This window comes from Diceros bicornis, chromosome 2, assembly GCF_020826845.1.
Source record: "Diceros bicornis minor isolate mBicDic1 chromosome 2, mDicBic1.mat.cur, whole genome shotgun sequence".
NCBI classification, from domain to species: Eukaryota; Metazoa; Chordata; class Mammalia; order Perissodactyla; family Rhinocerotidae; genus Diceros; species Diceros bicornis.
This window is the reverse complement of record NC_080741.1, coordinates 53,336,483-53,352,326: the sequence shown is the minus strand read 5'-3', so window position 1 is coordinate 53,352,326 and position 15,844 is coordinate 53,336,483. Positions and strand designations below refer to the sequence as shown.

The 15,844-nt window shown below is 37.2% G+C and overlaps 1 protein-coding gene across 4 annotated transcripts in view; it reads left to right on the top strand.

The window, feature by feature from the left end:
- The window catches only part of NEK4 (NIMA related kinase 4), a 38,895-nt gene extending 26,722 nt beyond the window's left edge, over positions 1 to 12,173 (top strand). For all 4 annotated transcript variants that reach the window (XM_058560965.1, XM_058560956.1, XM_058560948.1 and 1 more), the window contains one exon: positions 10,870 to 12,173. In XM_058560965.1, coding sequence (XP_058416948.1) covers positions 10,870 to 10,962 — 93 coding nt within the window. In that variant the 3' untranslated portion in view covers positions 10,963 to 12,173. The remainder of the gene's footprint in view (positions 1 to 10,869) is intronic.
- The last annotated feature ends 3,671 nt before the right edge of the window (positions 12,174 to 15,844 follow it).

Here is a 15,844-nt window from a genome sequence, read left to right as displayed (position 1 = left end):
CTTCAAGATTCTTTTGGCTATTCTGAGTCCCTTGCAATTCTATGTGAATTTTAGAATTTGCTTGTCAATTTCTTCAAAGAAGCCATCTGGGATTCTTATAGGGATTTTGTTGAATCAGCAGATCAATTTGGGGAGTACTGCCATCCTAACAATATTAAGTCTTCTCATCCATGAAAATGAGATGATTTTCCATTCATTTAGATCTTAAATTTCTTACAACAATGTTTCGTAGTTTTCAGAGTGTAAGTTTTGCACATCTTTTGTTAAATTTATTCCTAAGTGTTTGATTCTTTTTGATGCCATTGTAATTGGAATTTTCTTATAGTCATTTGGGATTGTTCACTGCAAAAGTATGGAAATAAATTTGATTTTTTAAATATTGACCTTGTATCCTGCAACGTTGCCGAACTTGTTTATTGGGTTTAATAGCTTTTTGGTTTTTTTTTTAAAGATTTTATTTATTTATTTTTCCCCCAAAGCCCCAGTAGATAGTTGTATGTCGTAGTTGCACATCCTTCTAGTTGCTGTATGTGGGACGCGGCCTCAGCATGGCCGGAGAAGCGGTGTGTCGGTGCTCGCCCGGGATCCGAACCCGGGCCGCCAGCAGCGGAGCGCGCGCACTTAACCGCTAAGCCACGGGGCCGGCCCAATAGCTTTTTTTTTTTAGTGGACTCCTTGAAATTTTCTCTATATAAGACTGTGTCATCTGCAAATAGAGTTAGTTTTACTTTCCAGTCTGGATGCCTTGTACTTCTTTTTATTGCCTAATTGTTCTGGCTAGAATCTCCAGTACAGTGTCAAATAGAAGTTGTGAGAGTATACATCCTTGCCTTGTTTCTCATCTTAGAGGGAAAGCATCCAGTCTTTCACCATTAAGTATGATGTTAACTGTGGGTTTTTATAGATGCCCTTTATTAGGTTGAAGAATGTCACTTCTATTCCTGGTTGGTTGAGTGTTTTTAATCATGAAAAGGTGTTGAGTTTGTCAAATGTTTTCTCTCTATGTAGATGATCCTGTGGTTTTTGTTTTGTATTCTGTTAATACAGTGTTACATTAATTGATTTTTGGATATTAAACCATCCTTGCATTCCTGAGATAAATCCCACTTGGTTATGGTGTATACTTCTTCTTATATGTTGCTGAAGTTGTGTTTCTAGTATTTTGATGAAGATTTTTGTGTGTCTGTATTCATATGAAATATTGGTCTTTAGTTTTCTTTTCTTGTGATGGCTGTGTCTAGTTTTGTTATCGTGGTAATACTGGCTCATAGAGTGAATTGGGGAATGTTCTCTTATCTTCTTTTTTTTGGAAGAGTTCGTGAAGAATTGGTATTAATTCTTCTTTAAATGTTTGATAGAATTTACCAATGAAGGCATCTGGGCCAGGCTTTTCTTTTTTCTTTCTTTTTTTTTTTTTTGTGAGAAAGATCAGCCCTGAGCTAACATCCATGCCAATCCTCCTCTTTTTGCTGAGGAAGACCAGCCCTGAGCTAACATCTATTGCCAATCCTCCTCCTTTTTTTCCCCTTTTTCTCCCCAAAGCCCCAGTAGATAGTTGTATGTCATAGTTGCACATCCTTCTAGTTGCTGTATGTGGGACGCTGCCTCAGCATGGCCGGACAAGCGGTGCGTCAGTGTGCGCCCAGAATCCGAACCCAGGCCGCCAGTAGCGGAGCACGTGCACTTAACCGCTAAGCTATGGGGCCATGGGCCAGGCTTTTCTTTGTGGGTAATTTTTTGATAATGAATTCAGTGTGTTTACTTGTTATATTCAGATTGTCTGTTCTTCAATTTCTAAACTTTGTGTCTTTCTAGGAATTTGTCCATTTCATCTGTTTTCTATTTGACATACAATTATTAATATAAATCCTTTTCAATCTTTCTTATTTCTGTAAGGTTGGCTCTTTAGGAGTATGTTGTTTAATTTCCACATATTTTTGAGTTTCCCCAATTTATTTCTTTTATTGATTTCTGATCGCATTCCATTGTGGTTGGAGAACATATTTTTTATTATTTCTGTCCTTTTTTTTTTTTTTTTTTTTGTGAGGGAGGTCAGCCTTGAGCTAACATCCGTGCTAATTCTCCTCTTTTTTTTTTTTGCTGAGGAAGACCGGCTCTGAGCTAACATCTATTGCCAATCCTCCTCCTTTTTTTCCTTCTCCAAAGCCCCAGTAGATAGTTGTATGTCATAGTTGCACATCCTTCTAGTTGCTGTATGTGGGACGCGGCCTCAGCATGGCCAGAGAAGCGGTGCGTCAGTGCGCGCCCAGGATCTGAACCCGGGCCGCCAGTAGCGGAGTGCGCGCCCTTAACCCCTGAGCCACCGGGCCGGCTCTGTCCTTTTAAATTTATTGAGCTTTGTTTTATGGCCTAGCATATGGTCTAACCTGGAGAAATGTTCCATGTGTGCTTGAGAAGAATATATATTCAGTTGTCATTGAGTGGGGTATTTGATAGATGTCTGTTTTAGTTTGTTTAGAGTGTTGCCCAAATTTCCTATTTCCTTGTTGATCTCCTGCCAAATTGTTTTACCCATTACTCAAAGTGGGATATTGATGTCATTGATGTCTCCAACTATTATTGTTGAATTCTCTATTTCTCTCTCCATTTCTATCAGTTTTTGCTTCATGTATTTTGGTGCTCTGGTTAGGTCCATATATGTTTATAATGGTTATATCTTCCTGATGGATTGACCTTTTTCTCCTTATAAGATGTTCCTCTTTATCTCTAGTAACATTTCGTTTTGTTTTGTTTTAAAGTCTATTTTGTATGATATTACTATAGCCACTCCAGCTTTCCTATGGTTGCTGTTTGCATGCAATATCTTTTCCTTTTTACTTTCAATCTATTTGTATCTTTGAATTTATTGTGTGTTTCCTGTAGACACCATATACTTGGATCTTGTTTTCTTATCCATTTTAACACTCTGCTTTTGATTGGATTGTTTAATCTGTTCATGTTTAATATTATTATTGATACAGTTGGATTTACATCTGCCATTTTACTTTTTATTTTTTTTATGTCTCATGTCTTTCTATTCCTGTCTTCCTCCTTTACTGCTTACTTTTACACTGAGTATTTTCTAATGTCGCATTTTAATTTCTTTAATGATTTTTTTCACTATATATTTTTTAGTTCTTTCCTTAGTGGTGGCTCTAAGGCTTATCATATACATCTTAAATGATCAGAATCAGCTTCAGCTTTATGCTGACTTAATTCCAGTGAGACATAAAAATGTTACTCCTATTCCTTTTCCCCTTTATTTTGATGTTATTATACATATCACACCTATATATATTACAAACCCAACATTACCTTGTTATAATTATTACTTTATATAACTTTGTCTCTTGAAGTTGAGAGAAGAAAGAAAAGAAAGTATATATATTGTAGCTTTTGTTATAGTAACCTTCTTATTTATTATTTCTGGATCTTTTCATTTATTCCTGTGGATTCAAGTTACCATCTGAAGTCATTTCCTTAGCCTAATACAGCTTTTCTCCCATCCACCTCTTTTGTGCTGTTATTGGCAAATATATTACATTTCTATATGTTATAGGCTCAACAATATATTATACACGTTTTTTAAAATTGTAGTAAAATACGTATAACTTCAAATTTACCATTTTAACCATTTTTAAGTGTTTGGTTCAGTGGCATTAAGTACATTCACATTGTTGTGCAAACATCAACACCATCCATCTCCAGAACTTTATTTTGCAAAACTGAAACTCTGTACCCATTAAACAATAACTCCCCATTCACCCCGCTGTCAGTCCCTGGCAACTACCATTCTAGGGATAGGCAATGCATTGAATATGTAGCTTGCTTTGGGTAGTATGGACATTTAAACAATATTAATTCTTCCAAGCCATGAGCATGGAATAACTTTCCATTAATTTGTGTCTTCTTCAATTTCTTTCATTAATGTCTTATAGTTTTCAGTATACAGATCTTTCACCTCCTTGGTTCAATTTATTCCTAGGTATTTTATTCTTTTTGATGCAATTGTAAATGAGATTGTTTTCTTAATTTCTCTTTATTATGGTTTGTTATTAGTGTATAGAAATGCAACAGATCTTTGTATATTGATTTTGTATCCTGTATATTAAATCATTTATTAATTTTAACAGTTTTTTGGTGGAGTCTTTAGAGTTTTCTGTATATGATATGTCCTCTGAAAATAGTGACAGTTTTATTTCTTCTTTTCCAGTTTGGATGCCTTTTATTTCTTTTTCTTGCCTAATTACTCTCGCTTGGACTTCCAACACTATGTTGTTTACAAGTGGTGAGAATAGGCATCCTTGTCTTGTTCCTGATCTTAGAGGGAAAGCTTTCACCTTTTCACCATTGAGTATGATGTTAGCTGTGGGCTTGTCATATATGGCCTTTATTAAGTTGAGGTATGTTCCCTCTATACCCACTTTGTTGTGAGTTTTTTTTTTTTTATCATAAAGCTATTAAACCCAATAAACAAGTTCAGCAGCGTTGCAGGATACAAGGTCAATATTTAAAAAATCAAATTTATTTCCATACTTTTGCAGTGAACAATCCCAAATGACTATAAGAAAATTCCAATTACAATGGCATCAAAAAGAATCAAACACTTAGGAGTAAATTTAACGAAAGATCTGCAAAACTTATACTCTGAAAACTATAAAACATTGTTTTAAGAAATTTAAGATCTAAATGAACGGAAAATCATCTCATTTTCATGGATGAGAAGACTTAATATTGTTAAGATGGCAGTACTCCGCAAATTGATCTGCTGATTCAACAAAATCCCTATAAGAATCCCAGATGGCTTCTTTGTAGAAATTGACAAGCAAATTCTAAAATTCACATAGAATTGCAAGGGACCCAAAATAGCCAAAAGAATGTTGAAAAAGACTAACAAAGTTCTTATCATAAATGGATATTGAATATATCCTTTTAATCTATTGAGACTTAATTTGTGGCCTAACATATATAAGGCCTCTCCCAGAAAATGTCCCATGTGCACTTGGGAAGAATGTGTATCCTGTAGTTGCTGGGTAGAGTGTCCTGAATATATCTGTTAGATCTAGTTGGTTTTTGTATTGTTCAAGTCCTCTATTTCCTTATCTTCTATCTGGTTGTCCAATCCATTATTGAGAGTGTATTGAAGTCTCCAACTATTGTTGGAACTGTCTATTTCTTCCTTCAGTTCTACAATTTTTGCTTCATTATTTTGATGGTCTATTATTAGGTGAATAAATGTTTATAATTATTATATCCTCCTGCTGTATTGATCCTTTTATTAATATATAATGTCCTTATCTCTTGTAACTGTTTTTGATTTCTAGTCTATTTTGTCTGCTGTTAGTATAGCCACCCACGCTCTCCTTTGGTTACTATTTGCATGGAATATCCTTTTCAGTCCTTTCACTTTCAATCTATTTGTGTCATTGGATCTAAAGTCTCCTGTAGACAGCATATAATTTTGTTATCCATTCTGCTAATCTGTTTTTTGACTGGAGAGTTAATCCATTTACATTTAAAGTAATTACTGCTAAGGAGGGACTTCTATCATTTTACTATTTGTTTTCTATATGCCTTATAGATTTTTTTTATCCCTCATTTCCTGCATTACTGTCTTTTATATTTAGTTCATTTTTGTGTGTGTGTGAGGAAGATTAGCCCTGAGCTAACATCCGTTGCCAATCCTCCTCTTTTTGCTGAGGAAGATTGGCCCTGGGCTAATATCTGTGCCCATCTCCCTCTACTTTACATGGGACGCTGCCACAGCATGCCTTGACAAGTGGTGTGTTGGTCCGCACCTAGGATCCAAACCTGCGAACCCCAGGCCACTGAAGTGGAGTGCACGAACTTAACCACTATGCCACCGGGCCAGCCCCTATATTTAGTTCATTTTTTGTAGTGAAATATTTTAATTCCCTTCTCATTTCCTTTAGTGTATATTCTATAACTATTTGCTTTGTTGTTTCTGTGGGGATTACATTTAATATCCTAAAGTTTTAATACTTTAATCTGAATTTATACCACTTAACTTTAATAGCATACAAAAACTCTGCTGCTTTAAAGCTCTATCCCCACCTCTTTTGGTTATTGATGTCACAAAAATTGCATCTTTATATATTGTGTATCCAAAAGTGTAAACTAGTAATTGTGGTTTTATAATGCATTAGTCTCTTAAATTTTGTAGAAAACAAAATGTGAAGTTACAAACTAAGGTTACAATAGTACTAGCTTTTAGACTGATACTTTTTTTAGTGTAGTAGTCTTGTAAATAATGTAGAAAACAAAAAGTGGAATTACAAACCCTTGTTACAATAATACTAGCTTTGGTAATTGTCCATGTATTTACCTTTACTGAGATCTTTATTTCTTCATACAGCTTTGAGTTACTGTCTAGTATCCTTTCATTTCAACCTGCAGGACTCCTTTTAGTATTTCTTGCAGGGCAGGTCTAGTGGTAACAAATTTCTTCATCTTTTGTTTATCTGGGAATGTCTTAAGTTCTCCCTCACTTTGTTTTCCCCAGTTTTATTGAGATGTAATTGATATATAACATTGTGTTAGTTTAAGGTGTACAACATAATGATTTGATATATGTACATATTATGAAGTGATTACCACATGTTTAGTTAACATCTGTCACCTGTCATAGTTAATCTTTTTCTTGTGATGAGAACTTTTAAGACTGACTGTTAGAAACTTTCAAATGTACAGTACAGTATAGTTAACTATAGTCACCATGCTGTACATTACATCCTGAGAACTTATTTATCTTATAACTGGAAGTTTGTACTGTACATTACATCCTGAGAACTTATTTATCTTATAACTGCAAGTTTGTACCTTTTAACCACCTCTACCCCCCACCCCCACCCCCACCCCCACCCCCACCCCCACCCCAGGCAACCACCAATCTGTTTCTATGAGTTTGGTATTTTTTAGATTCCACATATATGTGAGATCATACAGTATTTGTCTTTCTCTTTCTGACTTACTTCACTTAGCATAATACTTTCAAGGTCCATCCATGTTGTCACAAATGGCAAGATTTCCTTCTTTTTTCTCTGTGATTTTTGGAGGACATTTCTGCCAGATATAGGATTCTTGGTTGACATTTTTCACTTTGAAAATATCCTCCCACTGCCTTCTGGCCTCCAACGTTCCTGATGAGAAATTTGCTAATAATCTTGTTTCGGATCCCTTGTATGTGATGAGCTGCTCCATTCTTACTGCTTTCAAGATTCTCTCTTTGTCTTTAGCTTTCCACAATTTGGTTATAATGTGTCTGGGTGTGAACTTGTTATGTTCCTCCTACTTGGAGTTTGTTATGCTTCTCAGATGTTTATATGTGTGTCTTTCATCAAACTTGGGAAGTTTTTGGCTATTATTTCTTCAAATAATCTGTCTCCCTCTTTCTCTCTTCTCCTTCTGGGACTTTCACAATGCATATATTATGCATTCATAATGATACATTTAAATTCCTTTAAATCTCCTGGAAGTTGCTTCAGCTGGGTTGCAACAATGGTTGCCTGCCTCTGTGTCTGCACCTCTGTGATGAGAAGCAGCAGTCAGCTATCAATACACAGATCCCCAGTACTTGGAGGACAGGGTTCTTATTGCCTACCCTGGCTTCCGCAAGCTGTGTGCAAGCTGTTCTAGGAGCATTGGCACAGCTGCTTACCACCAGGCTAGGGGTGGTGCTAAGACTTGAAATCGACTAAAATTAACCATCATTTACCATCCAAGCCTTCCCCTGTATGTTATAAGCCTTTAATAGACTGCAGAGTTTCAAAATAGTTACATCAGACCGATTTGGTCAGCTAGCCACCAATTTTGTTTTTGTTTATCTGGGTATGTCTTTATTTTGCCTTTATTTTTTAAGGATAGTGTTACTGGATATGGGATCCTTGTTGACACTTTTTTCTTTGAGCACTTTGAATGTGTTATCCCAGTGCCTTCCGGCCTCCATTTTGTATAAGTCAGCTATCGATGTTATTGGGGGTCCCTTGTAAGTGATGAGTCATTTTTCTCTTATTGCTTTCAAGATTTTCTCCTAGTCTTTGGCTTTCAGCACTTTTACTTTAGTGTGTCTGTGTGGATCTCTTTGAGCTGATCCTACTTGCAGTTCATTGAGATTCTCGGGTGTGTAAATTAATGTTTTTCAATAAATTTTGGAAGTTTTCAGTTATTATTTCTTTAAATATTTTTTTTATGCTCCTTTCTCTCTCTCCTATCCTTCTGGTACTCCCATTACACTTGTGTTGGTGTGCTTAAGGGTGTCCTACATTTCTCTGAGGCTCTATTCATTTTTCTTCATTCTCTTTTCTCTCTGTTCTTTGGATTGTATAATCTCTATTGATCTATCTCTGAGCTTGCTTATTCTTCTTTCTGCCAGTTCATATATAATGTTGAGCCTGTCTGGTGAATTTTTCATTTGTTATTGCACTTTCAACTCCAGAATTTCCATTTGGTTCTTTTTATAATTTCTTTCTCTTTATAAGTATTCTCTCTGTTTGATGTGATATCATCATTATACTTTCCTTTACTTCTTTAATCATGTTTTTCTTTAGTTCTATGGACATGTTTATAATGGCTACTTTTATGTCTTTGTCTGTTAAATCCAACATCTGGTTGCTCTCACAGGCAGTTTCTTTTGCCTCCTTTTTTCGCAGTGTGTGTCATACTATCCTGTTTCTTTGCATGTCTCATAACTTTTTATTGGAAACTGGACATTTTAGATAATATATTGTTAAAACTCTGAGTACTGGCTTCCTGGGGGATTGGTTGTTATTGTTATTTGCTTGTTTATTTGGTGATTGGCTGGATTATTTTAGTGGAGTCTGTTGTATCTCTTCCCCCTCTCCCCACAATATAAAGCCTCTGATGTTGCTCCTCAGTTCGTGTAGCCTTAGCTATGTCCACAGCAGCCTTGAAATGACGGTGGGTTTCGCAAAGCTGTATTTACTCTTTCTTTCTTTGACCTCACTCAGCCTTTAAGCTTTTTTTGTTCCCAGCTGATTGTTCTATTGTTTTCAGTGATGGTCTGGGGCATACATTGCTCCACAGACTGATCCAATCAAATTTGGGCTCCTTTGACGGGGTATTTCCCAAGTGTTTGAGATTTGTTCTGACACCAGGGAGGCTCCTCCCAGCTTCTTGTTTCTTTCCATCAAAGTAATCAGCCTACAGTTTAGCCTATATATCCAGTGAATCTACCAATCTCCTCCCACTTCCCTTTCACCACTACCTCCGGTTTTTGAGAGCACCCTTAGGCTTGAATTTCTTCACACTCTGTTCCAAATGAAGTCAGTTCATTTAGGAAGAGATTTGGTACTATTTTATGTCTTGCTTCTCCCCTCAGGCAAAATCTCTGAGCACAGCTCTGGAGCTGGGAATGGGGACAATAGCATGCTTGTCTCTGAGTGATACCCCCACTTTAGAAGCTTAGTGGGGGTGAAGGGCAGTAGCCTCTGGTCTTCTCGGCATGTTTCACCCAGCATGGAATCTTCACTTTATGGTCTGGGGCAAAGGTGACTGGGGTATTTTCAGTGGCCCTGCACCCAAGGTAGAGTCTCCATCCTACAAGTCCAAGCTGGGTGCAAGAAGGAAGCTCCTACCTCTTGGCTACATACTCCTGAAATTTATCGTATTTGAAAAATATGATGATAGGTATTGGGGGCAGGGTGAGATATGTTGATGTCCTGCCCCTCCAGGAAGATAGCCTTCTGAGTAGGGAACCAGGGGGGAAAGGGAGCCCTGTGTTCTTGACTTCATCAGTCTGGTATATAGAGTTTTTATCTTTCTGAGCTGGGCGTGGGGACGGAGGTAGTTGGTCTTAGTTCAATTACCACTGACTCTCACTGTTCTGAGTTTTAGTAGATTTTCTTGAAAAAAATGTGCCTTTATTTGCTGTATGACCTTAGGACCATTTCCAGAGACTTTAATTTTCTTTCTTTTTTGCTGAGGAAGATTCATCTGTGCTAACATCTGTTGCTAATCTTTCTCTTTTTTTGGCTTGAGGAAGATTAGCCCTGAGCTAACATCTATGCCAGTCTTCCTCTCCAGAGACTGTAAATGGTTGGCTTTTTAAATAATTTTCACTAGCTTCACTGAGGAGGGGTGTGCAGAACTCCTCACACTGACATGCTGGATGTGGAATCAACTAGGGTTACATTTAGTTGTTATGTCTCCTTTAATCTGGGATAGTTACTCAGTCTTTGTTTTTCATGACCTTGACATTTTTGAAGAGTATAGGCTATGTTTTATAAAATGTCCCTTGGTTTGGATTTATCTGATGTTTCCTCATGAATTGATGTAGATGATGCATTTTTGGCAGGAATACCACAAAAGTAATGTTGTGTCCTTCTCAGTGCATTTTATCAGGAGGTGCGGGACATCTGTTCAACACATTATTAGGTGTTATTTTAGTTTCAGGCATTTCTTTCAATAGATATACATTGAGTGTCACATAGTACATTTTTTTGATTACTAGTCAGGTTGAATTTTATGTATGTTAATTAGTCATTTGTATTATTTTGTAAATGCCTTTACTGATTTATCGGATTGACTTTGTTGTTTTATCAATTCTAATATTATTGTGTTTTATTGATTCTAACAGCTCTTATACAGTAGTGATATTAATTCTTTGGCATGTATATTGTACATATTTTTCATAGTTTATTGTTTGCTCTTTTAATTTCTTATGACTTTATTTATTGATATCTTGAGGTTTTAAATTTTTATGTAAACACAACTATTAGTATTTTCCCATATGGTTTTTACGTTTGGTATCATGCTTAGAAAAGCCCTTCTATGATTATAGAAATATTCTTTCTACTACAAACTGATTTTCTTTTTATGTTTCCCAAATAGGTACATTTGCGGGAGCACATGGGTGAAAAGTATACGACTTACAGTGTGAAAGCTCGCCAGTTGAAATTTTTTGAAGAAAATGTGAATTTTTGAGAATTTATTCTAGTCTGCTGCCAGAACTAAAGACCTGTTTTCAAAGGTTTTTGGCTTAAACAAAAACAAACCCATAACAATGGCTAGGCTAGAGGCCCTTCACCATCCTTACATCTCTTTGGGGTTTTTTTTACTGGAAAAATATTGGACAGAACAGAGTAATATGAAGCAAGCTTACAAAAGAAAGAAAAAAACCTTTAGCTATCTTACTCACTTTCTGAGGAAAAATCTGTTATAAGATATTTGGTTACTGTTTACTGAGCCTTTAACCACCAACTTTATATCTAGAACTTTATTTTTTTAAGGTACTAATTAGCTTGAATACAGGGCCATAAAATATTGGATTGCAAGTTTTATATTGTACTGTAGTGATAAAAGCAATAGGAAAAATAAACGACATATGCCCAGTGATACTTCTTGTTACTGTTAATGACCTTAGGTAGTAGTTGATAAATTATTTTTTTAAAAAGTCAATTCACTATTCTTGGAGTAGATTTAAAAAAATATGAAGTTCTGGGTCCGGCCCCGTGGCATAGTGGTTAGGTACGTGCGCTCCGCTGCTGGCGGCCCTGGGGTTTGGATCCCGTGCTCGCACCTACGCACCGCTTGTCAGGCCATGCTGTGGCGGCGTCCCACATAAAATGGTGGAAGATCGGCATGGATGTTAGCTCAGGGCCAGTCTTCCTCAGCAAAAAGAGGAGGATTGGCATGGATGTTAGCTCAGGGCTGATCTTCCTCACACACACACACAAAATATATATATATATATATATATGAGGTTCTATCTAGTATTTGAGCAAATGAATTCCTTTTTTTACATATTGATGGACTTTTAACATTTTATTTTCATTTAATATGAACCTCATTTAGGGTATACAGGAATTGAAACTAAGAGGTATTTTGGCTTTGTAAATCAGTATGTTTTTACATACTGTTTTTTTTAGATTTACTTTTCCATCAGTAAAAACATTTCTTAAACACTAATTCCTTTTCCAGTTAAGCAGTCTGTCAGTAAAGTCCAGATCCTTTCTGTTATGTTGGACCTCTTTGTCTCCTGAATCTTGTACATCAAGATATTGGTTGTCTTCCCATGTTTTAAATGTATGATTGTATATCACAAATTTTATTAGTTTTTTAATAAGGGGTAATGTCCATCTAGGAAATAGTTTTTATAAAATAAAAGTCTTGATTAGTAAATTTTTACTTCTGTATTCAAGAGACTCTAAAAAATTAATACTGCTTCAGAATGTTTTCAGTTTTTATAATTAAAAACGTATCTTACCTTCTTTGAAAATTACACACACACATAAAAGACTAATGAAATGTTCCCTTTTTAGTCACTTAACAGACCTTTATTTAGTTTTTACTGTGTGCCAGGTGTTATGCCAGGAGCTGGGGATATAGTGGTAAATAAAACAATACGCCCTGCCATTAACAGTGCTCATAGCCTGGTTTCTGAGACCTCTCATTTTTACTTTGAAGAGTTTGTTAGAACTCAACTGTAAAACCATCTAGTCCCAGTGCCTAATAGGGGGCAAATCTTTGGTAAACTGTAGGTCTTCCTGAGCTATTCACCATTTCTTGCATTAAGAAATCCACATCTTTCTGGAAAGTCATTGATTTTACTTAAGTTCCCTAACTTACTGGTATAAAGTTGTACATTTTCTTAGAATTAAAAAATCTCCCCCCCATACTTTTTTATTCCCATTGTATATTTTTATTTTGTTTTAACATTCAGTTTTCATTTATCCTACTATCATTTGGTAATTTTGTGGTTATTTTTTCTTGAGTGCATGATTATTTTTCATCTTATTTAATTATAAAACACATTTTTAAGACTGAATTTTCCTCTCAACATACCTTTGGCCACATGTCAGAGACTTGCATTTTTTTTTTCTTTTCCTTGCTGAGGAAGATTCGCCCTGAGCTAACATCCATTGCCAGTCTTCCTCTTTTTGTTTGAGGAAGATCTGCCCTGAGCTAACATCTGTGCCAGGCTTCCTCTATTTTGTATGCCGGTTGCCACCACAGCATGGCTGCCGATGAGTGGCGTAGGTCTGCGCCTGGGAACTGAACCTGGGCCGCTGAAGCGGAGCGTGCCGAACGTAACCACTAGGCCATGGGGCTGGCCCCAATGATATTCCTTTTGACATTAGTTTCTAAATAGTCAGTGATTCTGGTTTTGATTTTCTCTTTTAGAAGTACTTCTTTTTTTTTTTTTTTTTGTGAGGAAGATCAGCCCTGAGCTAACATCCATGCCAATCCTCCTGTTTTTGCTGAGGAAGACTGGCCCTGAGCTAACATCGTGCCTATCTTCCTCCACTTTATGTGGGACGCCGCCACAGCATGGCCTGACAAGCGGTGCATCGGTGCACGCACAGGATCCGAACCCAGGCCGCCAGCAGCGGAGCACGTGCTTAACCGCTACACCACGGGGCCAGCCCCCTAGAAGTATTTCTTAATTTCTGTATATTTAGAAAGCCAAGGAAGTTCTATCTCCTTGCTGTAGCTACATTGTAGTGTTGTTACTAAATATGACCAACACAACCTCTATTTCTTGGAATTGTTTTTTCCCTGTGGCTCAGTACATACTCCATTATTGGAATGGCCCTATTCTATAAAGGTTAATTCTGTTATGCACAGGCAGAATCACTTGTCTGTTAATTATTCAAACCTATATAAGACCTGATCAGGAGAATTTTGTGATGATGGAAATGTTCTATATCTGCATTAATACAGTAGCCACTAGTCATATATGGCTGTTGTGCCCTTGAGATGTGGCTAGTTTGAGGAACTTAATTTTTTATTTTAGTTTTAATTAAATTTAAATAGACACATGACTGGTGGCACCATATTGGACAGTACAGCTCTGTATCATTCATTCAGTATATATTGAGCACCTATAATGTGTCATGTATTCTTGTAGGCACTGGGCAAACAGTAGTGAGCAAAACAAGGTCCCTGTTCCCGTGGAGCTTATGTTCTAGGGAGGACAATTAACAAGTATATATTGTGAGATATATTAAATGCTATGAAAAATAAAGCAGGCTAAGTAGATATAGAATGATGGGGCATATCACTTTATTTTGATAGGATAGGAGGAAATGCTTCTTTATGGTGACATCTGGGTAGAGACATGAAGAAAGGAGAGACAAGTCATATATATTTGAGGGAAGATGTTCCAGTTACAGGGAACAAATGCAAAAGTCTTTCTATCGCTTGCCTGTCCACTTGATCTATCAAAATCTGAAAGGTAGAGTGTTCGTCTCCTACCAAAAGTGTAGCTTTGCCAAACTCTTGTATATGTAACAGTCTTTGCTTTATACATTTCACATCTTATTCAATGCATAATGATCCATAACAGCAACATCTTGGCAACTGTGAAATGTCCCTCTTTGCCCCATTTAATGCTTTCTGATATTAAGTATCTGACGTTTTCACTGTTACTCCTCTTTTATGCTTCTTTCTGCCTAATATATCTTTGTTCCTGTTTTCAACCTCTGGGTGTCATTTTGAGAATATGAGGTAACTTGATTTTTAACCCTATTTGGGAGCTCCTTTTATTTTGTTTGTTTTTTTGTGAGGAAGATTAGCCCTGAGCTAACCTCCCTTGCCAATCCTCCTCTTTTGCCTGAGGAAGATTGGCCCTGAGCTAACATCCGTGCCTATCTTCCTCTATTTTATATGTGGGACACCTGCCACAGCATGGCTTGATAAGCAGTGCATAGGTCCACGCCTGGAATCTGAACTGTTGAACTCCAGGCCACTGAAGCAGAGCGCACAAACTTAACCACTATGCCACCAGGCCAGCCCTGCTCCTAACTTTTTAATTACATTCATTATAGTTACAGATATGGTTGGTCTTATTTCTGCCTTTCTAATTTTTCTTCTCTTTTTTTTTTTTGTGAGGAAGATCAGCCCTGAGCTAACATCTATGCCAATCCTCCTCTTTTTGCTGAGGAAGACTGGCCTTGAGTTAACATCCGTGCCGATCTTCCTCCACTTTATGTGGGACGCTGCCACAGCACGGCCTGACAAGTGGTGTGTTGGTGCGCACCCGGGATCCGAACCCGGGCCGCCAGCAGCCGAACGCGCGCACTTAACCGCTACGCCACGGGGCGGCCCCTTTCTCTTTTTTTTAAACCTTTCCTGATTTTCACTGTATTAAGGTCTTGGCTCCCTTTTTTAAAACTCATAGTTTGGAAGTCCTATATCCTGGTATTGAGAAATACAGTATTGCTTATAATAATAACCCTCCCACTCCCATGCCTCACACAAGACCTTTAGAAGATTCTTCTCTTCAGCCCTCTGGAAAATTTAAAAGGAATTTACAGCTCTATGGGTTTTCACTTTGGTCCATCTCAGGTAAGGCGTGGATTAAACATTTTCTGCTTAACAACAGCCTTATTTTAGTGGTACCAAAATATTCCTTTACCACAAATTTACATTAGTAAATTTTTTCATAGGTGCTTGCTGTTGTTTAGAAAGATGTATAGGGGGCTGGCCCAGTGGTGTAGTGGTTAAGTTCCCGTGCTCTGCTTTGGTGGCCCAGGGTTCGCAGGTTCGAATTCCAGGTAAGGACTTATGCACCATTCATCAAGCCATGCTGTGGCAGCGTCCCACATACAAAAAATGGAGGAAGATGGGCACAGATGTTAGCTCAGGGCCAATCTTCCACAGCAAAAAGAGGAGGATTGGCAACAGATGTTAGCTCAGGGCCAGTCTTCCTCACACACACACACAAAAAGACGTATATTAGGAACTTGCAGCTACAGAAAACAGAAATGGTGCTGACACTTTCGGAACCATTAACTTCTCACTTTGGTTTTTACTAATAGTTTTGCTTACAGAATAATGAATAAAAGACTCTTTAGACACAGAC